Source organism: Anticarsia gemmatalis, chromosome 17 (assembly GCF_050436995.1).
Source record: "Anticarsia gemmatalis isolate Benzon Research Colony breed Stoneville strain chromosome 17, ilAntGemm2 primary, whole genome shotgun sequence".
In the NCBI taxonomy this organism is placed as follows: domain Eukaryota; kingdom Metazoa; phylum Arthropoda; class Insecta; order Lepidoptera; family Erebidae; genus Anticarsia; species Anticarsia gemmatalis.
In genome coordinates this window covers 4,160,601-4,188,534 of record NC_134761.1, presented here as the reverse complement: position 1 = coordinate 4,188,534, position 27,934 = coordinate 4,160,601, and the positions used below count along the sequence as shown (strand labels likewise).

Here is a 27,934-nt window from a genome sequence, read left to right as displayed (position 1 = left end):
AATTGTGGATACCTATCAAGCTAAGATGATATTTTAATACATATTTATAAATACATATAAAATACATATATCGGTTATCTATAGTGGAGTTTGTATTACAAATATATGTTATAAAAATCACTGGTAACTATGAAAATGCATTTTTAATTTAACATCAAATGCCTTCCGACAATGACGATTTTTGTCGGAAATAATCTTTCAACTTAATTTTAAAATAAGGACTAAGGAATTAAATAATTCAATAACAGCAGCATAAAAATTGCTCAATAATCGACGATTAGATGCTCTTTTTTAAATAATATGACAGTTCATACTGTATAGGCTCAATAGAAAAAATTAAAAATGATTATTAAAGAATCATTAGTCAAAATATAAAATAATACAATTATATTGATGTCAGAAAAGGTAAAATAAAATTAATAAATTACGTACATAAAAGAAATGCTTAAATAGCATAGATGAAATGCAGTAAAACTTTTTTCGGAATCAATGATTTAAAAAAGCATTAAGGGTTGCTTATACATATCACAGGTTGCGTTCAAAGGCATATACAGACTTGCAGAATGAATACTTTATTAAAATTCCACTTATGAGAATAACGCAGTCATGTTTTTCTTTCATAGCTTGACGTTTCGGCACATTACTTGCTGGCTATCGCCAATAACTGTATATTGTGAAATCGTCAAAAATAAAACTTGCGTGCTTGCTTAAATCTCATAAAGATAAATATAAATTTATTGCATGACTGTATATTCTATAACAGTCAAGAAACGTCAGTTTCATATAAAAACACGTCTTTTTTCCATGGATGCAGGCAGAGACTAAAGAACGTCACTTGCAATGATTGCTAAAAACTCATTTGCTTCATTCTAATTCATAAATCTGCCATGGTTTGGAGTTATTGATAATATAAAAGTAAATTAAAAAATATAATTACTATAAAAATTAAGAAACCTCGTTTCTAAGTAAATAAGTCTGTATATGCCTTTTTATATACATAATACACTAAGATAATGGTCAGAGGGTAACTACTAAATATGTCAAACAATGTCAAGCTTCAATCAATGTCATGTCATCTCATTCTGTTGAAAGGAAATAGAAAAGGATGCATGATACTATTTTTATCGTTTGTGAAGTGAGATAGGCACTATGTATATTTTTTTTTTACTGGACAGTAAAGAGAAACCTTCTTCTTTATCGTAAGGTTAGTGGTCAACCTAGTGTCAAAGTTGTTCAAGCTGCACGAAGGCCTTTGTCATGGCTTGACGATTTTTATCGTCGTAGATAACAACCGGGACCGACTTTTTACGTGCTCTATGCAGAACGGAGACGCCCAGTTCAAATACCACTATGCGGTCACCCATCTATGGAATGTCCGCGCCAAGATTTGTTTAACCCACAGATCGTTTACCGACCGATGATCGCAACAAGCTATGGGCACTTTAAACCACAGAAAACAATGGATACTATTCATAGGTTTAGGTTTCCTCAAACTATCCAGTGAAAAAAAACTGTAGTTCTATGTGTATATTATGTGTTGACCGTCACGTTAGCTTACGACTAGAGGGTATAAGTATATTGACTACATTCTAAGAACATATTTTAAGATTCTACACCAAGACTTTTCTACGAGTATCGTATCGGCAAAAAATATCGTGACGGATATTTAATCGTGCCCTTAATAAGTACACTTATTTTTAAATAGCCACGGCATTTTTGACTGAACGACAGTTTGCCGTCACGATAAACGGGATAATTATCGGCAACGATATTTCAAAATTATGTCAATAGTGTTTCAAGATTGATTGAAAGTGACAAAACACTGTATAACTAATCAGAGCCTACATTACGTTTATAAGTAGGTCATAATTTGTATAAAAGTAGTCAATATACTTATTCCATAATATTCCTAATGTAAGGTCCTTCATTGTAAGTTTATTATTATTTAACACGTACATGGACAAAATGGATACGAATACTATACGCTCATTATAAAATGTAACACTTCTTACAATATTCAAGTACATTGACAAACTATACTGTCTCTTTTTAACTATATTGTAAAGAAAGAGACAGCTTATTTGTTGAAGAAATACCTTAATATTGTGAAAAGTTATTTAAGTAAAAATGCTTTTATTAAGTGATCACTCACAATACAACCGATTTACGTTCGGTTTAACTAGTATTTGCGACTAGATGGACGCGCAGTGCATTAACAAATATTCGACGTCATATTCTGTTACCCATGCAAGAATTAGCTCAGATAAAGGCATAACATATCATTAAAATGTCTCTATACATAATCGACCCTAATATTTATTAAATACAGTTTTTATTCAAAAAGTTTAGAATATTTAGACACTGGGATTTCAGGGTACACGAGATCCATGGAAAATATTATACTTAATACTACGGCAAGACTTTTACATTTAGTCCCCTCGGCTTATGTACATCCCATAGACTACCGTTACCGTTTATTTACACTCACCCGTGCTTCTCTACAAGTGTGGCGCTATTCGTGACAAACTATGCAAAATATCGCGAATTTCCTCCGAAACATTACAGCCTTTCAACGCACTCACTTCCAACGAACCGATTGACTAAACAAGAAGCGAAAAATACGCAAAACGAGCGGCGATAAAGTAGGAACTTTAGAGGAATCGAAGCGAACTCATAAGATTAAAACTGGACCGCCAACGCAAGTACTATTTCGTACTAATAACAAGAACGCCTGCGTTCTTTACAAACCTGTAGGAGTAAAACAGCCAGTGTTTACATGCGCCAGGCACGACAGTGTGTGCGCAGTACAGTGCAGCTCACGCGTTGTCGAACCCCTGGAAGTCCCCGGGCCAGTTCTCCCGCCGCGCCGCGCGGTCCGACCCCGTGCACGCGAAGAACGCGTCACCTTCGAACGGATCCGATTCTCTTGTGAAAATATTCACCGAATCCGACTTTCTAATGTCACGGGATGAGTTCGTAGTGATCGGTGGTCGTGCTCTAAGAGGGGGGATCTCCCCCTCCTCCTCTTCGGCGATGGAGGCGGTGCGAGGCCGCGGAGGCGCGGGCGTGTTGAAATCGTCCTCGAACATGGAGCGCGGCGACATCGACTCGGAGTCGAACCTGAACCTCGCGCCTGAGCCTTCCCGTGCACTGCTCGCGCCTGACGCGGGAGATGCTGTCGCTTCTTCTGGCTCGAAGGCAAATCTAGAAATCAGACGAACGAATTAAAATGCTATGTTTTGACCTTCTGCAAAGTGGCCTTATTAGCTTATATAAATTACACGCCATATTGTCGGAAAGCTTGTTAGTTTTTTGGTTTAACATTGCCATTTGCTCATATTCATTCACTGTAGATCGGTCTGTCCTATTTATATTCTGATATTCTATCATTGGTTATATGTATTTTCCTACCATTAGGTTGCATATAAAAAAAGCAAATAAGGTACCTGGTCCCTTCCAAGCTGGAATAAGTAGTCCTCTTCTTGGCAGTGGGTGTGGGCGTGTCGTGGAAGTCGTTATCGAACGGCGAGGTATGTTCCCGGTCCCGCGGCGAAAAGTCGTTAGAGAAGCGATAGTCCCGGGGCGCGCGGCGCGGCTCGTCCCGGCGCGGGCGGCGCCGCGCGTCCCGCACTACGTCCCGCTCCCGCTCCCGTTCCCGGGAACTTTCGCGACGTGTGGTAGTATTGGCGCGACGAGACGACCAGCCGAGAGTCGTGCCATATCTGGAAACAATTGTAATTTTTTTATATTAAATTATTCTTTGTATGTAGGTCTGTTTCAATAGAAATAACAGGTTATCAAGCGATTACAAATATATCATTTAGTTTTCAATGGTGTTTTAAAGTATATATGTGTCTACGTATACAAGTAAAAATGACACAAACAGTACGATGTCTTACACTTGTTCAAATTAAGGTACGTTTTGGCATTCGCAAATTTGTCACAAATTTGTCACAAAGTTGTGTACAAACATTTAGATCGAAGTGCTCACCTTCTTTCAGTAGGATCTTCGTTTTGTCTCAATTCCGCTCTTCGTCTTGTTTCACGCCAGCCTAGAGAACCGTAATTTCTTTCTAAAAAATAAAAGTAAAATTATTCCTATCTTACTATTGAATATTTTTTAACTATACTAATATTACAAGCTGAATAACTGCACTAATCTCAGGAACTACTAGTTCCATTTGAAAAATTCTTTCAGTGTTAGATAGCCCATTTATCGAGGACGGCTATAGGCTATATATCATCATGCTACGACCAATAGGAGCAGAGTACCAGTAAAAAATGTTACAAAAACGGGAAAAAATATGACCCATTCTCTCTTATGTGACGCAAGCGAAGTTGCGCGAGTCATTAGTATATAATATGAATGATAAAGTAATGTATTAAATACTGACCGTCTCTCCTCCACCGTTGGTCCGACCACCGGTCCCTGGGCGACGACCGGCCCGACCCGCAACCGTCACTGTAACTAACGCGAAACATCGATATTATTATATTGCATGTACAATTGTACATCTTATTATATAGTATGTAATTACTAGCTGGCTTTAATCGCGAGGACTTAATTTATGAAGACGGTTTATCCGCGTAAATCCAGGGACAAAAACGCCTATATCTTCCGCCAAAAGCGCCATTACTTTTCAATGAGTCGCATTAAAATCGGTTCAGCCGTTTCGATGATTAGCTTGAACTAAAATATAGACAGGCAGACAAAACAGTCAATAAAATAAGTAAGTACTTACTCTTCTTCCTCATCATATGAATGTCTCGGCTTCCTATGTCTATCTTTCTCCCTATAGTCTTTCGGCAGTCTTTCTCTACTCCGCGAGTCTCTATAGTCCCGCTCTCTGCTATACGTTCTGTCTCTGTCCCACGAGTCATTCTCTCTATCCCTACTCCGTCTATCCCTCCTATCTCTATGGTCCCTGTGGTCGCGCTCCTTGCTGACGTCACGGCGGTCCCGCCCACTGCCCGAGTCCCTCCGATCCCGAGCCGAGTCGCGTCCGTCCCGGCTCATATCTCTATCCCTGTCTCTCATTTCACGTTTGTCTCTTAGTTTCTCTTTCTCCCGCCCGCTGCCGCTGTCGAGGCATTCTCTTGAGCCGGATGAATTGTGTCTGAAAGAAAATCGAAGTGATTATAGGTAGTTGTGTTTTTATTTCGATATAGATTCACTATAGTCAGATAACTTAATAGACTAAAGAGCCTAGGCATGTTTGAGTAGTTTAACTATATAGACAAGTAGTAAACGTAGAGCATGGTTATCAACAACCAGACAGAGTTCACATTTCAGTAGAGCATTGGTTAATGTTCAGTGTTACCTAGATTCTCTATCGCGGTGTGACGGCGGTCGTTGCAGTCGAGTGACCGGCGGTAGCTCCTCGTCCCACGGTGATACGTCACGAGATGACGATGACGTTTGTACTGAAAACATTAACATCGATATTAGCATAAATAATACGATACAATAAGCTCAGAAGACGTAGATTTAAGTTAGGGCAAAAAATCTATTCATATTATGATTAAGGTTTTTGTTCTTACTAACGATTTTGTAATCCAAGACTGTATTCCAGAGAGAGCGTAAAGTTTTCGGCTCTACGACTATTCTTTCCTCATATCGTCTTCCATTCTATGGTCAACCAGTTTACCGCATGAACAATTGACTATCAAAGAAACTCTTGCGCAGAAAGCTTGTTTCCGTGTAACTGGCGGCAAGCCGACATTAGGTACAAGATATTTAGAAGTAATGTAAGCAGTACACACCGATAGGCGCCCGTGCAGGCGGCGTGTGGTGCCTGGCGCGGCGCGGGCGGTGGCGCGGCTCGGAGTCGCGCGAGTCGGACGAGCCGCCCGACGCCGCCGCGCCGCCCAGCACCGCCCAGCGCCCCGCGCCCGCCACGCCCACGCCCGCCACGCCCACGCACTTCTCTGTACGACCAAAAACATTATAAAATAAAATTTAGTTATCAGGATCTGACTGCCAGGAAATGTAATGTCTTGAGTTGCCTTGTCAAGAGATTCCGAGCACGTGTTGTAAAAAAATAACAGTCAGTACTGAAAGTTTGTAATGTATAAAGGTAAAGCGAAATAACTAAGGCATCGAAAGAACATAAATTGCATGTTGATAAACACGCACTCGAAACGCTCCTCAATATTCAAACACTCTGTATAACGTTGTCTACAAACTACTACATACCTTTAGTATCAGGCGAAGATCCACTAACAACATCACTGATAGACCCTGTAGATAACCGCGCGGGCGGAGGCTGCAGATCCCTCGCCGGCACCGGCGTCAACTCAATCCCACTTTCCACCACCTTCTTCTCTTGTATAGGAATATGAGCGATAATCTTCTCTTCTTCCCTCTCTTTCACCACGGGACTCTTTCTAAACGCGTCCTCCACGTGTGTGAAAGAGAGCGAGCTATTGTCTATACAGTCGAAGAAGTCGGAATTGTCGAAGCCGTCAGATTTCTCGTCGGATTTCTTCCGTTCTTTGGGCACTTCGGGTGGTATGGACTCGAACTCGTCTTGCGATGGTTCTGTTATTGTGATTTCACGCAGTGCGGCATATCTGGAAATAATAATTAACCAGTTAATAGTTGTTTACATTCATCAGGTTTGTAAGTAGCACTGATTATTGTTTTGTGTAAAAGTGATTCGCAGAATAAAGTTCCGTTTAAATGATTAAATATCATTTTTACGTCTACTCTTGCATTAATTTAAAAACAGTTATAATGTTTCGCGGACTAAAGTAACCTTTTTCGAACTATCAGTTTATAGACATTAAAATCTATGTCACATAATAATATGTATAAATAATAAATAAATTTAACCCATTTATGTCCCACTGCTGGGCAAGGGTCTCCTCCCGTAATGAGGGAGGGATTAGGCCTTGAGTCCACCACGCTGGCCAAGTGCGGGTTGGGGACTTTGTATGCCTCAATAAATGTATTAAACAAATTTTAGGCATGCAAGGTTTCCTCACGATGTTTTCCTTCACCGTTGGAACATGTGATAATTATTTCTAATACACACATAACTTCGAAAAGTCATTGGTGTGTTGCCTCGGGTTCGAACCTGCGACCATTTGCGTGGGAGGTGTCAACTTATACCACTCGGCTATCACTGCTCTGTGTAATAATATGTATTTAAACGAAAAGAGAAAGTCCGCATTGATATTTCTAACGGTGCACGGTCAAAGGGTCAATGTTCGTCTGTTCATACGTATACGTAAACTACACCTAGAAATCATACGGCTTTATGCAAAATATCCAAGTTAAAATTGCACGTACCTATCGTTAGTATCCTCCTGTTTCACTTCGACGTGTCCATTATCCCGTGGTGACACACTACGTCTCGTCTTCTCAATCTGCAGCGTCTTCATCACAGACTTTATATCTTCTATCTTAGCGTCTATCTGCGACGGCTTAGGACTTACAGAGTTTCTGAACATATTGAACGAATCTAGAGTCAGCTCGTCCAATGTCTTCAAAGGACTTCGAGCTAATTCCTTATTCTCTGATTCCCTTTCTTGATTCGCTCTCATAAGATTGTCGATCGCGGTCAGTTCTTTCTCGTCCGAATCCTGCTTCGGTTCACCTTCTAACGCATCAATAGGGTCTAATATAGACTTAGCTTTTAATTCCTCTTCTTGTATTTCTCTAAATGCTGCGTATCTGTCGTATGAAGGGTTCGCTTTTTTATCAAAATCGTCGAAATTTGCGACAAAAGTGTCGCTGATTTCTGACGTCGGTGCGAAGTTATCTTCGAATTGCGGTTTGAAGTCGTTCACTATGGCCGCTGCGGGGGGAGGGATGGGCTTTTCAATGGTCGTGTTAGGCGTCGATAAGCCCGATAGTGTTGTTATAGATTTCTCTTTTTCGGTCCGAGTGACTGGTTCTACGTGGATATGCTGAAATGTAGAAAAAATACTGGTTGAGTACATTTCAGTTGCCATTATTATTTATCTATATAACGATTTATTATATAAGTCCGAAAATTTTGTTTGTAAACATCTGACAAACATTTGTAAATGTAAAATATATTTTAGTTTTGTTTGCTTTTGTATGTATCTGTGTATGTGTGCTTACCGCTCTATCGTTATCCGCTGCTAAATAAGATCTAAGGTAGTCGGTGAGTTGAGGTAGAGTCATAGAAGACAGCGTTGCGGCAGGAACTCGCAGTCTGAAAACCAACAATATAATAATTAATTAGCACTAAACAAAATCGGATGGTAAAGATACAAGCTGCGTGATATTAGCTTGAAATAAAATTCACCAAAATTAATCTGTTTTTTAATAATTAATTACACTTGTAGAATGCGGGCACAAAAGTACACGTGTATGCAGTATTAACGTCCTTACGCTTGACGTTTAGTCGTTATGACGTGTGAGAGTGTACCTATTAGCGAGCTCGTCCATGGTGCAGGTGAGCAGCTGGCTGAGCGTGATGTCGAAGCGCCTGGCGGTGGGCAGCGGCGGCGGCGCCGGCGTCAGGTACTCGTCCTCGCTGCTGTTGGTGGCCGCCGACGACAGGCGCGGCTTGCTGCTGCGGTCCGCCACCACGTACTACACAAAAACATCATTTTGTTACACAATTTCGTATTGAACTACTCACCCCCGGTTTCTGAGGTACATTTAGCGATAGTTTATCTATTCAATAGTGTTTAAACTCATATAAAAAAACGCTATTGAATAGATAAACTACCGCTTAATGTGCTCAGAAACCGGGCATCCGTGATTCAATATGTGTCGTAAGTGTATGAGTGTACGCACGGCAGGTTCCCTCCTCATGGCGGGCTTGGGCAGCGGCGGCGCGTCGTCGTCGTGGTCCTGCGGCGGGCGCGGCGGCGGGCGGCTGGCGGCGTCCTTCTTGGGCGGCAGCGGCGGCGGCGGCGACGCGCTGTCCAGCGGCTTGCTGCTCGCCACCGGCCGCTGGCGGACCGACATGCTGTCCGTGCTCTGGAACGTGCCCGGTGCAATAGTTATAATACATGCTTTGGTTTGACATATGTTTTGACACTTGTGAATACCGTAGCTTAGCACGAAAATATATTAAATCATATAGCGAGGAGCCGTCGGATACGAGCTTTTAATAGCAAGGAATGATGATCTCGAGCTGGCGATGTGATGGTGATGGCGATGACCGAATCAATGGCGGGAGTGATCTACCTGTCTTTGCAATCTAGGCGACTTAGGCGCCGGCTCCGGCGGCAGCGACACCTGCAGCGGTCCGTTGAACACGTTCTTCCCGTTCTCCAGCGGCTTCGGTTCGTCGAGGGGCGTGTCCCGGCTCAGTTTACTCTTGATCTCATCCACGCGCAGTACACTCGACTTGGGAAAGTCCTGCATGCTCGTGAACGGGTCGTCCTTGAACGAGTCCGAGAACGGATCTGTGTTATCGAAAGGATCTGTTTCCGCGAAGGGATCTGACGAGAAAAAGTTGGCACTGAACATGGCGCTCTGCGGCGGCTTGACGATCGCTACGGACCCGCCCGAGTGTCTCGACAGTGACGTCATCGTCGTCGCCGGCCCGTAATGCTCTATCTTACTGTCAGTGACCGGCAATATGTCTGATATAAGACTCTGTGTGGTCGACACCAGGTCTTTGAGCACTTTCTTTGGCGGATTTTTGAGCTCCTGAAAGAAGAGTTTTTTGTCAACGTAAGGTTTACTCCGGCCGGTACCGAGGGGGTCTAGTTCGGTGAATACGTCGTAACTGAGCGACTGCGTCGTGGACGAGCTGGGCTGGCTCACCTGTAACACAGGCACGCACCATAAGACTAACTATTTGCAGACGTGATTGCGACACTCGTTTTACAATACTCCTACTGTTATCTGATCACATTCATGATGCAAGTAATCCTCATTATCTCATTAAAGGTTTTTGTCAAATAAAAATCGTTCTACAATCATGAAAGCGTGCGTCTAAACACATAACCGCGCAAGTGCGTATCTCTTGTGCAAATAAACCGGGTCATCGAATCGTGCGAGGTTTCCCATAGCAAAGGATTACTTCGTTCCGATATCATCGGCGGCCACACTGCGACACATAGGTAGCGACATGCTTTAGGTATACTTTAGAATTTAATTGAAGTAGTAGATTAAGCGTCACGTCCACATAAATATTCAGTCTTATAGCATAAGGAGACCAGACGTCACAGACAGGGAGCTCTACGTACTGTACCAAATATTATTGCGATATATTGAATGAGCTGATGATAGAATGGACTATACTAATGTCACTAAATTATGGATTTAGTTTGAAATATCTATGAAAAATAGGTGCAATAAAATTCATAAAACAGTTTACATAAACACAAAGGAGAATATTAACAAATTCGAGGTTAAGTGGTGAACATTTTTATAGATATTTCTTTCCATTCGCAATAATATTTGGTACATTCCCAAAAGCAGAATACCAAAGGGTCATGCACTATATAGGGTACTAAACAGTCGGTCACTTACACATACAGTAACACAAGTATATTAAACATACATTTGCCAAAATAAGTTCACAACTACAAGAAATACTTTGATTATCACAATACAAAATATCTGTCAAATAAAACACTGAAAATTAAGAAATTAATTGTATAATAATAATTTAGAGATTTTACACAACAGGTATATTTTAGACACCATTAAGTTCATATTTTGACGCTCCTTTGATTCTATATAAGACTGTCCGGCTAGCGTACACGTATACGTACACTTATACGTATACGTATATTGCTTCACAGATGTCAACAGAAGCAAAGAAGCGTACAAAAACATGTTTCTACGTGACTAAAATACGCCCGCCATGTAAACTCCCCAAGGGCAATTCTCCACCAAGCGTTCAATGTTGAAAAACAAAATATCATTTACATAAATATACCTAAAAATAAATATTGGCAATTCCTATTTGACACGCAAAGTAGTTCATTCACTTAGGGATCGTATATAAAACATTCAAATGCTGCTTAATAGTTATTTTACGGTAATATTTGTGGACTTATCGGAGGTTCATGTTAGTTTATTTGTAAACGCAAAGCTTACTATATTTTTTGATAAATTAGATTTCTGATTGCTGTGAGTAAATTTCCTATGAGTACAACTATAAAAGTTAAAATTATTATTTAGCTTTTACTTCTAAGTGTACATCTGCTTTATTTTTATAAACTTAATATGGCTTTCTTTTAAGATTATTGTTATGTTTAATTAGAATCAAGTCTTCAGAAACACCGATATTGCGAAGAACCGTTAACTTTAAAGCTGTTCCTCAGGCCTTAAAGTGTATAAGATAAATCCACAAACATTACGTTAAACGAGAACTGAATACATTATACATAATATATATACGTACATCCATAGTAACTGGTGTGTCGGTAAGGTTGTCGACAAGTGCCGGTGTCGGTTCGAACTCCGCCGCGACGGTGGCCAGGTCGAATGGCAAGGCAGGCGCCGTCTTCCCCGGACTGAAGACTGTACGAGTACTTGATGTAGCGGGGGTGCTTCGCCCTCGGGTGGAGGCCCCCGATGGAGGAGGGGGTAGAAGGCCTTTCTGCAATAGTAAAAGAAAAGTGATTTAGGTTATAAGTGGAAACGATGTATAAAGGCTAGGTAGGTTTTAGGTACTCGTTCAAAACTACCTCCTATGTTCTTATGCATTGCAAACAATAGCAATCTGTGTCGTACTTGTTATCATATGAAAAAAAGAATCAGTAGATTTCAACTTCTCTAGATGATTATTGTTTGTAAATGACACAGACTGCGCGCCGGGGACTATAAAGATCTACAGTAATTAAAATCATGTTTGGCGCTGTATAGTTGCCGCTACTGTGTGACAGAACTCAGGTAATTTCGGAGAGGCTCGTGACCTTCGTAAACTCAAGCGTGGACTTACATTGACCTGCGTGGCCGGGAGAGTAGTGAAGGAATCTCCGAAGGGATCAGTGGAAGGCGTGAGACCCTCCACCTGCGTGAGTCCCCGGCGCAACGAGCTGAGCTCCTGCTCCAAGTCGACTAGTTCCGCCACGCCGCCCTCCGCGCCCGTGTCAACGCTCTTAGAGATCGGCGTGCTCGTCTCACCCACTGATGATATACTCTGGTCGCAAGGAGAATGATTTTATTAAAATTGAGCCCTACTTTTTACGCAGTTTATAGAGTAGGTATCTCATCTTTGTGATTGCTTGCATTGGATGGTGTTTTGCTTTTTAAGTCGTCAAAGAAAACGGTCTTGCTTGATTATTCACTAGTCGAAACGTTTATTAGGTAATGTCAATTTTTCCGAATAGGTATTACTTAACTTGCTTTGCATCTACGCGTATAACGTGAGGAAAACGTAAATATTGATGTTGATATAAGTTCTCGAAGTAACGGCGCTTTTAAAAATAGGTCTGCAATGTTTTCAATTATTTCCCTATTAAAACAAGAGTACTTAGTAATATCGTAATCTTTAACAACTTACATCAAAAAACATTACACAATAAAATTAACAATCCTTATTTATACGACGTCCTCATATCATAAAGTGCAATGTCCTGCGAGTGTTATCTATAAAACCTTGACCATGAACTATCAATGTAAACCATCGCGTATAATTGCGGGCATTGATAACAGTATCGATAATAACTTGTAATAATTTAAGTGTCGTTGGTCGCTGTATCTCGCAAGGACGTCTGCTCCTTACAGAGTTCCTTTGCGAATATCAAATGAATCATTAAAATGTATGTATGTACGTTTTATTTATGTACATGAGTTTTTTAAAGGCATCTTTATGTTATTTTTGTCTGTATAAAGGCAGACCCATAAAGGGAAGACTATGTGTGTATATAAAGGAAATTAAATAGCTAATTATTGAAAAATTTTACGGAATTTGCCGATTTTAAGTAACTTATCATTAAAATAAAAGGTTGAACCAGAAACTGTTTAATAACACGAAATGATATTCTTATTTTTGGAATTTCGCCCAATTATCTATTCGTAGATCTCGTTGAAAAGTAATATAACTTTATTGTTTTCCATACTTTTACCAAAGAAAAGCTTTTATTATGCTTTTAGCAGATAAGCTAACAAAAACTAAACTAAGTTCTTTATAGTAAAGTTTCTTTGGTAGCGCGTGTATCGCAGACTACCTACTGTTTTATCGATTTAATACTTGGCATCGTCGTACAAGTCGTTTGCCAAAATTGGGACAAACTAAATTATGTTTATTATTTTTTATTGTCTGAGGGGATGTTCAAAATAAGCAGTAACATAGGTAATTGGGTCAAATGCTGTATAATATACAGATTTTGGGTCTATTTTTCTTAGGCAATTAGGATCTTCGAAGTTAAGTTTTGTAGCCTGTTGTGAAAATTAACATATAAACACGTATAATTTCCTTACTACGGATTGTGAAGAGACTGTTTAACACATTTCGGACCTAATGTTTATCCAAACATTATTTATTATATTTATATTGCTCATTAATGCAATTACTTTATCCTGTACAAATGAATATATAACAATATGCAGAACCAGACCGCAGGGCTGCCTAAAGCCTTAAAATCATATAATTGTCCGGTTTTATATATAGCATGTAGCACGTAGGTATTTGTCCTTACTAAAGTATATTGTCCCTTACGCGAGTATTCTGAAGTCATGGACGAATTTTTATCTCGGTACAGTTCATTCGTGGTAAGACAGTAATGACGTAATTAGGTTCACTTTATTTAATTATTGCGCTCTTATTTAAGTGAAGAAAATACGAAATGAGATGCGTTTTTCAGATAACTTTATAAGGGGTCCTTCAGGGGTAGGCAGCGACCAGGGAACACCGCTTTGTACGATCATTACAAACATCACGCCTGTAATATAAATACCCGAAGAAGCAGGCAGAGGTGTATGAAAGACATCCACGTTTTGCCCTCTAAGTAAATTGTAAGGCCCATGAGATATGAGACGAGCTGACTGCCGTTCTTTAGGTAACAAATAACGTTTTTTTTTTATCGACACCTGATAGCGTCAAAATTTCCATACTTAAGACTGCAATATCGGTGGAAGTTTGTGCTAGGGAGGCAGATGCACAACTTTTATTAAAGGTATATGGTGAACAAAAGTATATTCATTGCATTATACGTGCATTGCTATGAGCACCATTGTGAGACGTGGGTACGTTCTTCAAGGTGTTCAAGATTGTAAACGAGAGCACAAACCGGTGTATCATCCTTCCGCCCCGTGACGACTGTACAACTGCATTTACTTTATGAACATCCTTCATGCGGTATGAAGTTTATATGTTTGTTACTAAATCGTGCAGCAGTAGAATTGGTTTCGATAAAATACCTATTATGAGTAGGTACTTGTAGTATAAGGATACTCTATGACGGAAAATTTTCCACGGAGTCAAATTTACTACCAGAAAATAGTTGTTCTTTTTAATGCGTTTTTGTGGTAATGCTCATCACAAGACGTGGGTCCTACTGTTAGATTAGAACAAAGTATAAGGATTAAATGCGTAAGTACATAATTTAAACTATCCATGTAAAAAATATCTTATTATCATTACATAAGACGGCTTGCAGAACAAAAGAAGTTGTCAGAAACAAACTCTTGCTTAGTTCAAGCAAGTTTATCGCCATTAACAACCAAGAGCCATATAAGTTGTCGTAATTACAACTTTATCGGACATAGCCGTCAATGTCTGACCGAAGTTGATCAAAGATTAGGCAAATAGTTCATTTTTATTACATTTATAGTCCGGCAACTTAGTAGAGAGCCTTGCCTACAAAGTGGTCATGGGGCAAAAAAAAAGTAGAACGTCATTCACTTGCAGACCTATGAAGTAAACTATTGCCTGTTTGCTGCAACTACTTTTTGTTTACTTATTCAAACTCAAATATGGGAACATCCTATATTTAATAAGCTTAAAAAGTTATTAAAATCGTTAAAGCCGTTACTTTACCGTTTCGATAAAGCTGTTACTCGTGAAAAGACACGACAAGAAACTCACGGCTTAAAATCTTAATTGTACTGTAGATAAATCTACATTCCAAGATTGATCAAGATTCTCTACTTTGTTGTCGGGTTATAAGTTTTAATTAATAAGTTCCTGTATTCAACAGTATTGATTTATTAACTATCCATTGAATCCGTACATATCTAAAGTAGCAAGTATCTTAAGTAGTTGCTCTCAAATCCTCTTGAGAAACTATTTACAAGTTCTTGTGAGTGCTCCAAGTACTTGAACGTTCGAATAGATTATTATATTGCAAGTATATTGTACTATATTATATGTAAGTATATTATGTAATGACTCGGTACAGTTTTACAGTGTTATGTAAAAGATGTTGAAAAGAGTTTAGATGGTTGAGTGAATATTGAGGACATGTTTTTAAAATTAACAATACTTTTTGCTAAACACCTAAGCGGTCGCCTAGATACTAATAGTCGTTAGGCCCTTCTCCCATTACGATACTTGTAGGGTACGATACTCGAGTATAATACTAGTTGGATACATGTTCGCTACCCGATGCTCGCATATTATGCAACTTAAAAGTTACTAAATTCATCATTTGTGCAAACTCGTTTTTTGTAGACTGACGTTATGTCGAGCGACTCCAGTGACGATGAAGCTCTTGCAGTTTTTTTGTTCTCAATTTCTCACAGTTTCTATAGCACCTAGGATCTGTGAGGAACTGAGGAACTACCTATATTATCAAATGTTAGATTCTGTCAAACTTGAAACGTGGTGGAACTATATAGTTCCGCGAACATGTTTCCTGAACATAGTTCCAATTAGGAAATGAATGATTCCATGTTCAATCCGCTCCCGAACATGTTAAGCGCATGTCTACGCGAGACGCGACGCACAAGCGACCAACACGGCGGGTATCGCGAGACTAGTCGCGAACGCGTAGAATACCAGTATCGTAATGTGAGAGTCTCCATACAAATGTATGTGAGATACTTCGTGGCGACTAGTCTCCGAGACTAGAGTCGCGCGGGCGTATCGTAATGGGAGAAGGGCTTTAGTGTTAGTAGCACTAAAACGATCCCCAACTGTCAATTGAATTAAAAGCAATACATAGTAAAATTATTATGTTACTAATGTCTTACTCATTCACACTAAAACAATTGTTTGGTACGAATATAGTCTGAAATATGGATTAACATATTTTTTGTACTTTTACCCCGGGAAATCTTTTTACGCGGACGATTTCGTCGGCAGTAAGTAGTAATAAATAAACGATACATCTAATCGACACTTTTCCTACATTTCATAAGGATATCAAAAATGTGTACCTATTTAGGTATATTCCTACTAAAATTGCTAAAATATTGAATGCGACAAAATTTTCAGAAACTAAATAATACAATGCAGGTATAACATTTTGTTTTTACATTAAAATTCAAACGACATTACAACGGGTTAATGATACAAATAATACTTTTAGCTTGCTCGGTTTATTAGCCAGTACCAGTGCACGAATTTAACATAGAACCGCATTTCAAAAGACAATACCGTTTTATAGTTTGTGTACACGCGATTCTGAAAAGGTTACTTATTTCTTAGGGCACTTACTACTTTGCGGCAAGCATTATAGTCCAACAAGGGAGAGAGCCCTTTATGCAAGGTTCGTGGCTATCTCAGGTATACAAATATCAGGATTTGAGACTTGTCACTTGAGCCTTGGTTGAGAGGTCACGTTTCGCCATTAACAATGTTAGTCCCATGTAATAGTGGTGAGCCTATGGCCCGCTACTAAACTCCGGACTGCTATTGAAAAATATTCTAATATAAATTAGAAAAGAACAATACTGCTTAGCCTGAATCGAATCGAACCCAAGACCTCATTATCAGCTATCGTAAACACTACCCACCGCGTCTCAGAGGCAGAGTCAAGTTTCTAAAGTTTCATTAAATCTGGCATATTTAACTTTTGAGGTACTATTATTTTCCAAGCCCAATTGATTATCATTCGATTCAGTTTTATACAACAGTCACATAAATGACTTCATTTATCATTGAGGCAGTTGTTTTAGAAGCATCATGTTTTGCATTTGATATCCGGTATCACCTCGTGCTGGATATTTACAAATATAAGCAAAAATTCAATTGATATCGATCCATCGTTTGACAACACTTTTGCAGCACGTATAGCACAAAACCGACTTTTGCTTGGTTTCTGAGGTACATTTAGCGGTAGGTTATCTATTCAATAGGGTTTAAAATCATATAACGCTATTGAATAGATAAACTACTGCTAAATGTATCTCAGAAACCGGAGATAAGTCGGTTTTGCGCTAAAATGCTGCATAATACAACTACAATAGTGGTTATTCAACTTCTTTTAGAATATTTTTTGTTCCTGGTCTATTGAAAACTATAGTCGGGAATAAATTGATTCAGAGAGGCAACTTTTTTTTAAGCATTAAATCGCTGATGCTTGGGATGGTAGAAATGATGACCTAATTTGTCTACTGTTCCGCCTAAAACTGTGTATCTGTTTTGCAATAATCATAAGCATCTGCTATTGTAGCTACATGTGCCATGTGGGTTAATCGATTGCGTTTCTTATATGGTACGTTTTATAAAAGAACTGTCATTTTTTAAACTAGCTAGAAGGTTTTCATTGTATTTTTTAAAAGTAAAAAATGTAGAGTTTTGGACATAACCGAATCTACAGAAGAGGTCCATCATGAGATAGATAGACATAAGTAAGGCACAAATCCTTAATATGTCGATATTATATAATTAGAATCTGTTTTTAGCCTCTCAAACAATGACGTCATAACTTATAATTTAAATGGTTTAAACGATCATAGAGCCCACGCTCGCCGGCTGATTACCCGATTGACTGGCAACCGGTTTCTAAATAACTATAAATCGATAGTAATTTATATTAACTAGTAATATATCACTGGTGGTTAGACAAGGGTCTTTTGTTTGAGGACAATACAACAACGGTTTGATTCAGTAGGTTCTCTCTTAGTCATAGGGTAGGACAATGAGACATTGCTTGCGATTTATCTCTTCAAAATGCCGATTTGCGGTTTTCATTAATGTAAAATCTAATTATATTTATATTGTACATATTATTAAATGCCTTCGTTAAAGCTAGGATTTATAATAAACTAATGTATTATGACAGAAACAGGATCAAAACATAATAACATTTGATTTAATTTATAATGTTGGTTCGTCTGGGTTTCGAAAATTATACGCTATAATTTTTAGTTAAGACTTTAGTTTATAATATTAATTACTTCCATTCAATTTATTTGACTTATTACTCTATACAACAGTTTACTTACAGTAGTAACTTTAAGGTAAGCATCCGAAAATATTTTTTGGCAGTCCCAGATAAAACATTTAAACAAAATATTTTTTGGCGCGACAAACGAAAATAATTAACTTTTAAGAATAATTGCATATCAACCTACTACATAGAAATAAAAAAAACAACTAAACCTTTTTTCTAATATCCACAGTCAAATTCTGCGTGGCCAGCCACATCTTCACAACACTTTACACCATCGATTACATTGAAAATATGCCAACCTACTACGTCCGAGCACTTCTACTATACACTATACAATTGTTTACATTGCAAGAGTGAGTTATTCGATGTTTGAACAACAATCGATATGTCGCACCTACAGTGAAAGAAAAGCATATAAAGAAAGCGAATTATGACCACTTATGTCGTTTTGCCATTGAAACTGCACCTCGAAGGCTAGTGTTGTTGATTTGTTTGTGGCCAGTGTTTGATTAGCATCTCGAATGGTACAATTGAAAAGTAGCTGGGATTTGAAATTCAATTTTAGAAAACGTTATGAAAAGTAAAGTCTTTGCTTCTAGGTAAGATGATAACTACCAGGTTGCCGCCAACACGCTATTTTGTGCTGCTATTCGAACTTAACATTTCGTATGCAATTTTCGTTTATGACTTCAGAATTTATCTGACTGCATATTTATACATTTTCTACGCGACAGACACCAAAGTATGCACATTTATTGAAGTAATTTCAGATTAATAGCGTACCACGATGAGGTATGTTACAGACCGAGAGAATCCTAATCATTCTAAAAAAATACTTTTACGACCTTATTAAAGTTTAAGCAGAATTCATTACAAAATCCTTAGAATTTTCAAATGTATTTCAAACTATTCTGAATTGGAATATCGTAATTAAAATGTGAGTAATGCGTATGGTATTATAATTACCTTGGTTTTACTTTCAGTGGAGGCATTGGTCGCGTGCCGGACAAGGGTGCTGGTCACCGTTTTGCCTTCTAACTGCTGTTTGGCCATCTCTACCTCTTTCTTCTTCAGCTCGAACACCACTTGGAATAAGTCTCTCATCGCTATTACTACCTAAAAAGAAGAAAACAGGTTTAATATTGAAGATGGTGATATTTAATTATTACGTCATGGGGCTATTAGGTCATAACGTCACGTCGAAGTTTAAATATGATTCTGGGGTTGGATTGCACCCACACTTGTAAGACGTGACAAATGAAAAATAACAGATGAATGAAAATACTCATTTAGCAGTAGAGCATAAGTATTGATAGATGGATTACAGAATAAATATTTTCGTATGACTATAAAATTCAGGACCTCATTTCAAACTAGAAAATATACTTAAATACGATTTATATTTTTTAGTCTGAAATCGCGAAGAGCGTCGATGTCATTCCGGTTGACTGTTATTATCAGACAGAAAGTACATTTGTAAAATAAGTCCCTAGGTCCAACGGTAGTAGGCTCTAACAAAATTATTGTTCCAACAGTGTTCATTTTAGAGATTTTCGAGGTTTTAGAGTGTTATTTGTACGGTAACTATACGCTGGTCGAAGTAGTATAAGACTTGTGTCACCAGGGTTAGGTATACTCCGTTAATGCTTTGATTAGTAGTAGAGTTATAAAGGGGTAACACGGCTCGCCGCTTCGCAGATCACATCTCTTTGCCTCGCTGCGCTTACTGGGCGCTTTCTTTAAGAGATAATATAATAGATAATCTCTTCTTTCTAGGTGCCGTAGAAGAAATAATCACGATATGACTAAGTGGTTGGATGGAGCTGTAATGATGAAGTGTTAAAAACGTGCCTATACCCTTTAAAAAATATAGGCTTTCTTAACTACTTATTATTGAATTGGTTGATAATAGTATCCTATTTTTCGCTTATTAACCGCGCATTTTTGTTCGGAGCAAATCGATAAGCCGAATACAACGATCGCCTCACGACATAAGCGGCGAATGATAATGACTTTAAAGGATTACAAATATCGTAAGCATTACGTATTTGTCTGTGCCTTCAAGACAAACGCCACGCTAATCTATTTAGCAGTTTATATCATTATGACGTTATTTATACGAATTCATAATCTATACTATAATATTATAAAGCTAAAGAGTTTGTTTGTTTGTTTGATGGTTTGTTTGTTTGTTTGAACGCGCTAATCTCAGGAACTTCTGGTCCGAATTGAAAAATTATTTCAGTGTTAGATAGCCCATTTATCGAGGAAGGTTATAGGCTATATATCATCATGCTAAAACCAATAGGAGCAGAGTACGAGTAAAAAATGTTACAAAAACGGGGGAACATGTCACCCATTCTCTCTTATGTGACGCAAGCGAAGTTGCGCGGGTCAGCTAGTCTTTAATACGAGTGCTGCAAAATTTAATCTTACGATGCGATACGTTTCTACAGTTTTCGCCTAGTGATGAATTGTTAACAGATCCCACTTGCAAAGCTTTGTAGCGTGTCCGGGAGCACTTAGTACAATAGAATAGTAATTAGATTGGGCCCTTACCTTAGAGTAAGGGTGTATTTACACTATATATACATTTGGACCGTATAAAACTTGGTTCACATTACGGTGTAGGCCTAGTGTATAATGGCACAGTCAAAACAAAGAAAATCACTGGCAAAGAGCTAGGTACAACAGCTATGAGTTATCGGTTTTTGTATATGCTTTCGTATCTGTTACAGATGGTGTCTGAATGTGACATGAAGAAAGCAAAATTTGTAATTAGATGTTCGCATGATTCGTAGTTGTAGGTATACGTGATGTGTGCCTACGTATACGGGCGTATACGCAAATTTAAACGCGTTTCGTGAACTATGAGTCTAACTATGTCTTGGCAAAAAACATTTGGAACAGTTTACAAATTAATATAGGCATACTAAAACGAGCATATTATTATACAAGTCTAGAATATTCTCAGTGTGTAAGCGTTGTATGACACAGATATACTATAAGATAGCCTTTCTTTAAAATGGCGCGACCCTTAACGAAGTTCCGTTATAAAATAAATATTTCTTAATGCAGAAATCTTGACAATGTGTTCAGCAAATAAACTGATTCATACAAAACGAAACAGGAAATGATTCATATAAAAGAGAAAAGCCACATTTCTTCAGTCTTATCTTAAATTAAGTAAATATAATTCATACATACCAATATGGGATTTTAAAGGAAATAGTTACATTCTTTTCTACAATTCAAGCATACCTACAGTTGATAGGAGAAATAATAAACTACTTTAACACAAACAATAAAAAGGACAATGGACTTTGTTATCGCTATGCCTAAATAACGGGAAACTGCGGTTTTGATAAAAACAAATATTGTTTATATTATTTATATAAACAAACAAGAAGAAACCCTGCAATAGGAGTTCAACTTTAACTGAAAGTTGGCACATTATATTTTTTTAAATTAAAAAACTATCTGTTTTGCGATCAATTGTAATAATAATATTATTATTACGTCATAACTATCTATGATTAACTAATTTCGGCAAAAATTGCTAACCATGGAAGAGTTATGAAAAGTAAAGTTACAATAAAATAACAGAACAAGATTGTCTTTAGTAAATAAACAGTAGACAGCACAAAGTACAACTAGACCCGGAATGACTATTTGTGGATCGCACATATAATTGTTCCGTGTGGGAATCTGACCCACGAATCAATGGTAGAGACATTTTGACAACTTAAACCACTGCACCACGGAGGTCATATAGGAGGTTATAATAAAATGATAGTGTACTTACTTGACTAGCAGCTTTATCAGTCTTGATGCCGAAGAACCGATGGCCAGTGTCAGGGGAGCCGAAGATGTAACCGAACGCTCTCGAGTCCGTCATGTCTTGCGCGATGAACGAGATCTTGTGCACTGGGTGATGGTACAGGGAGTCCTAACATAAACATATGTTTATAATAGTGTTTTTGTTTTTACTAAACGTTTACTAAACGAAGAATTAATTAAATAAATAAATATCATTGGAAATCTCACACACGGTCTGATTCAAACTAAGCAGAGCTCGGACCATAGTAAACATGACTGACAGACCTGCATTCCCCTTAATGTTTTCTTATTTACATCCACGTCAATAGTGCTGATCACACATATGTATATTAGTCTTAGTTAGGAATCGAACCCACCACACCAGGCGCAACGGTTATTGTGGCAAAGCAAGTGACCACGTTAACCACTTCGACAAACGTGCAGTTAATTGATCATTTTAACATGACAATTATTGCATCTATGGCGAATTAAGAATGACATGCACAGAGGTCTAGCACGCAAAACCCGGATCGAGCTAAAAAGCCTTTAAATCCAGGTTTTTGTTACGATGATTACCGAGGGTATGACAGTTGGGGTCAAAGACCACAAGTCAAATCTAGGATTTTGTCTGTGTGAGAATTGCACAAACGTTTTACTATTTTATAGTAAGCTCGCATTTATTATTCAATTTGCAGTCGCAAGCGCAATCTGTAATTCCTATTCCCAGAGAGCAAAGTTAGGTTTCCTTTACGTGAAATTTTCAGTAGCAATCTAGAGTTTAAACATTGGGACCTAACACTAACGAGATGCGGGTGTTCAAACAACAACTCTATAGGGAATGGCGGATGAAAGAGAGTAGATCATATTATGTCATGTTCATTAACTAGTAAATAACTAAAGGGAATGCCAAAAAATCATATACGAAAACACTGCTTGATTATAAGCAACTTCCGAAATATTGCTTTGGCCCTTGCGTATGTATGCATTGCAAACATACCTGAGACGAAGTATTTTTTTATTGAATGCATGAGTTTTATTTTTTAAATATGGCAATAATGACGTTTCATTGTAATAGTTTAAATTGTCAAAATGCTATAGCTGGGTTAAAACCTACGAGGCACTCATATTATGTTTGATCTATTACAATTGAATTTATTATACCCAGTGCAACGATCTTGGTGTTATAGTGTCAACAACTTCACTAACACGCTAAAACTAATAAAATATTAAAATGTACTTGAGAATACACAACATACTTGTTAATAGGATGTATAAAGTATGTAGGTGCATCATTTTATTGAAATGAACTTGAGTCTTGTATTAATGTAATGTATGCGCGAGTCGGTCTTATATGACGACAACAGTTTTTAGATTTCCCGTCTGATATATAATTTTTGATTTCCTGGCGGATTGTGATCGGAGATGAGCGAGGATATAGCTGTGCACGTTTTTTTTGCTCATAACTGACAGCTCTGAAGAAAATCCAACCTTAACAGCTAAGAAATAACGCTAAATATACGTTGCCCTGAGCAAGGAACCTGGAATGCATTATGACATTGTGGAGATAACTTCTTAAGAAATGTATTCTTTTGTTAGATTTGAACATGAATAATACGGTTAAAAACATAAAAAAATAGTAATGGAACTGGATAAAGATTTATGTAAAAAAAATCGAGACTACCAATATCTTTTGCGTATTCTGCTAGGCAGGATTAAATTTGGATAGATTCCAAATTATGTTCTTAACGACCCATTGTTCTATACATGGCCAAGCCATGTCGGGAACCCCAAAAAAGTAAGACCAACTGAAGACATTTAGTACATCTCATGGAAATAGATGTCGTTTTTACGGCCTGGGGATTCTCGAACTTCAAAAAGAATAAAAAGCTAGGCTTCACTGATGTATGTAAGGCTAGTTGTTCTGTAATAAATGTAGAAAAGAGTCAACATACCCCGGTCTTGTCATCCCTGAGCCTGAGTCCATCTATCGCGACGTGGACCTGTATGCGCTGCTTGTGCTCCCCCGCGGCGCGGATGGCCATCTTCAGGTCAGCCAGCGCTTCCTGGCACATCCTGTCCCCCCTCGCCTCAGGCACTTCGAGCACGCCGATCAGCTTGGCGCGGAACGACACCCCCTCCCCCAGGAAACGGCCCGGATCGTTCTTATCTAAACAACATTTTATAACTATAAGAATAAGCACTGTCTTCACCGCAAAGCCCTTGATACTTGAACTTTAGTGCCAATGCCGTCATGCCGTGTCGTTGAACGTTATTGTTTCTTACACAAAGGGAATTTTCATTTTATAAAGACAGTTATTTAAAGTTTTGATTAACAACGACAGGTCACACGATATAAAACCAGCTATAGACTAAGCAGTTAGCGTCTAAATATACAATCAAGCGTTAGTGCACACACAATCGTTTGCATCACCTCTTGATAGAAGACTTTTTGTTTCGGTCTTTTTCAATGTCATGTTTTTATTTTTACTTTTTCAGAGCACAAACAACGCGACTGTATCAACGCGAAATAAAAGTGAGCGGTGTCCTATTCTGGCCCCTGTTTACGGTGCATCATTCCCACTTTAATTGAATTTCCTGTTTTTAAATTTAGATCCTCGATTGCCGCGCACCGACTAGTACCTGTGATACGGCTATGTGACCTCTTTCACGCGAAGCTCCATAGTGATATATTTTTAATTTACTTTTCCCAGAACAAAGGTACTTATTTCAGGAATGTGGTATGCATACTGCGTAATCACTGCGTATGTATATAGAGATGTGTTATTTGCGAAAGAGCATGCTTTGTTACTGAGGATAAAGACGTTAGAGTATTTGCGGAATCCTGGGTGAGATTGTTAATCTATTTACAGAAAAGTTAAGTGGGATTTGTTTTTATAGCTCTGAGTTATAAAACCGGCAAAGTAAAATCTTTAATAATACCCGTTAGGTTTGCATGAGAATGCGCCAATTGAAAAAAATATTAGTTGGAATTTCTATAGAATTCTTGACATTGATTTAGTTTCAGCTTTTTTTACAATAATGACAATAGGTATTTTTGTACTGAATAACACGTAAGAGCGGACAAAACGGAGTTTATAAAATAAATGCAATAGACAGACAACAGTCAGCAGCAACGCAAATGATGTCAAGAACGTGCTCAAATATTCATCTGTAGTTCGGAACGTACTCACTGCGTGCTCTGTTCATAGTGTTCATATCCCAAATAGATACGTACGAGAATTAGCAGACATAGTTTTTAACGATTACATACAGCGGCGTTAATTAAAAATAATAAACGAAGCAGTCGCTAGAATGATGAAGTCACTACATGCGATGCGATGACACAAACGTACACACAAGCAAGATAATGTCGTATCTGAGGGCAGATGTACTCACCGAACTGCCGTAAGAGATGCTGGAAATGACACACCTGCATAATTTCCCGTACAAACCGACAAATAGCAAGTTATGACGTTAGTCCCCCCGGCGCACCGCCGCTCCACATCCGCCACGGGCCCACAACACACCCTCTGTCCAAAACACCACGGGGGTCATTCATGTGACATGGGACTAGCACGTGATGATACAGCACGGTGCGAGTCCACCGCCGGTTAGTGGGTGACGCTCCTAGCCGATCCATGCATGTTACAACATAAACCGCAAAATATAACAAAGCTAAGTAATATGCGAATAAACGTGTTCGGGTAACATTTAGCGCTATCTAACAACACCGCATTACCGTCATGTCAAAAGTATAGAAAAACATGGTGATCAAGAAGCTTACTCGATCTAAACACGTTACGGACTCACATTTGCAAGGGCTGGTTTTCTTACGAAGGGTTTGCATTGGAAAGTCAGTCGGTAACTTGTGATTGAACATCGGAACTTTTTATATGTTCACTGAAATACAAATACACTATTGGAACACACTCCACACGTCGCGCGACTACATTACAGGCACTGTTAATATAAAAATGCAATATCCATGTTACACTACATTTATTGATTTTTATGCCGTCGTTCGCAACGGGCGACGTAGCGGTGGGTCGCGGCGCCGACCCGGCTCACATGACTAGCGCGCCGCGCTCGTAGGTAAAAGAGCCAGGAATACTGGATACTTTGTGGATTTATCATGAGTGTATAATCGGGATGGCAATGGAGGGTCCCGACCGCTGCGGTGGCCACCACATGGGCGCTGGGCGCACGCAGTCGCGGCGCGCGCACTCGGCCGGCGCCCCTCGCGCACCGCCGCGCACACACGCGCCACAACCACCCCTAATCAATATTCGCTCCCGATCTCCACTTCGTACAACTTTTATGGCTCCCTCAATGAAACTGTGTTAAATATTCTGTGTCGGGACTTCGTTAATATTTATGCGAGTTTTTTTCACTTGGTGTCAATCTGATGGCACTATTGTTATGAATGTGAGAAGGCTCGAATGTCGTAACATTATGCTTAGGAATACGTCAAATATGTTTCGTAATATGAATGTACGTATTTGAGTATTATTTTAGATTTGTTGTTTGTCAGTTCACTTCAAGATAAATGTGAACTAATCTCTGGTGTTGGGAAAGTGACAGCCAATTTAAGTACTGATAAGATAGTATAGAGTGGGGTTGTTAAATATTTAATAATATTTATGTTCATGGCCACCATAATAATAATTAATCATAGTTTCAAAGTACAAGGACAATAAAACTGTAATAATATTTGTTCTGTAAATAGATATTATTTTCAATATGGATGATGGTGTAACTAAGTAAAATTATTTTATTTAAATATATAATTGAAAGTATAAAAACGACAGTTACATACTTACTAATCTGAAGAGGGAACTAGGTACCTATTCCAGAATAACTGGCCATAGATAAAATAGTAAAGTGTAAAAATTATGTGACAAAAGGAAATAAACTAAGCTTTGAATAAATTTCTAAGATAAATTTTACAAAGATAACAATTAAGTAAACTGAACCCTGTTTAACACTGCAATTAAATGGATATCAAATAAGGAGCACCACATCAAAATTAAAAAAACTCAGTGCTATAAGTTAGCAAAGGAGAAATCAAATAAACTTATGGTACTGGCATCCATAACTTCTGATATAGAACCTATATTTTTTTTAAATAAATTATTGTATGTTTACAGAAGGGTTGCTTTCAATAGTACCTACACATGTAGTCTTTTTTTTAAACAAGCGGTTGGTTTTCACATCATAGAATATGATCAGAGAACCTATTATAACCAACTAGGAGTTATTATAAACTCAGAATATTTAGTAGTATTTTATTCTATTAAGCCAACTACTGACCACAATTTGGTTGATTGATAGAATTAGTAGGTACCTTATGTACACAAACAATGTCTTATTATTTAAAACTGACAAGTTAAACAAAGTAAAGATGAGTTAAACTATGTAAAAGAATGCATTCTTAACAACTTAGTAAGAAACCGGAACACCAGAAGGCTATGTTTATTAGCAGAATGTAGTTATTTACATAAACTTCGATGTTCTTGAAAAGTAAGGCCATTTTATAAGATAAATACTGTACAATTCATAGTAAAGTTATCAATCACCTCAAAAAATAAAAAAGGAAGTTACCTTTAATAACAGCCATGATCTAAATTAAAGATCCTCGAATCCAAAACATCGTCATAAATGTTTTAAAAACTGTTTCTTTTGAATCTAAACAAAATTCACTTCTGAACTTGCGGCATATGATCCCGAGCGAATGACTTGCGCAAAACGTTTAAGTAAACGATTCAATTCTATATTCGTAATTAAATACAATAACAAGCCGTTGGAAAGGAAGCTATTGTGAATCTTCCAACTTGATTTGATTTTGGCTTCTTTTCATTCTTGGTTTTGACAGATGACAGATCGG

At 38.2% G+C, this 27,934-nt stretch overlaps 1 protein-coding gene across 5 annotated transcripts; it reads right to left on the bottom strand.

The window, feature by feature from the left end:
• Positions 1 to 51: 51 nt before the first annotated feature.
• Positions 52 to 27,904, bottom strand: Dab (DAB adaptor protein). 5 transcript variants are annotated; one of them, XM_076124819.1, is made up of 20 exons: positions 27,652 to 27,904; positions 25,861 to 25,950; positions 24,003 to 24,217; positions 22,037 to 22,180; positions 19,198 to 19,347; positions 11,889 to 12,089; positions 11,349 to 11,546; positions 9,173 to 9,757; positions 8,777 to 8,962; positions 8,403 to 8,569; positions 8,093 to 8,186; positions 7,295 to 7,914; positions 6,197 to 6,573; positions 5,764 to 5,928; positions 5,322 to 5,424; positions 4,743 to 5,117; positions 4,395 to 4,468; positions 3,992 to 4,073; positions 3,447 to 3,722; positions 52 to 3,204 (listed from the first exon to the last, which is right to left on the bottom strand). In XM_076124819.1, exons 2-20 carry the CDS (start codon positions 25,928 to 25,930, stop codon positions 2,817 to 2,819), a joined length of 4,470 nt encoding a protein of 1,489 aa, XP_075980934.1. In that variant the 5' UTR covers positions 25,931 to 25,950; positions 27,652 to 27,904; the 3' UTR covers positions 52 to 2,816. The 5 variants fall into 5 exon arrangements, with proteins under 5 accessions (XP_075980934.1, XP_075980935.1, XP_075980936.1 ...); XM_076124820.1 differs by lacking the exon at positions 25,861 to 25,950 and adding an exon at positions 25,447 to 25,580; XM_076124821.1 differs by lacking the exon at positions 25,861 to 25,950.
• Between the last annotated feature and the right edge of the window lie 30 nt (positions 27,905 to 27,934).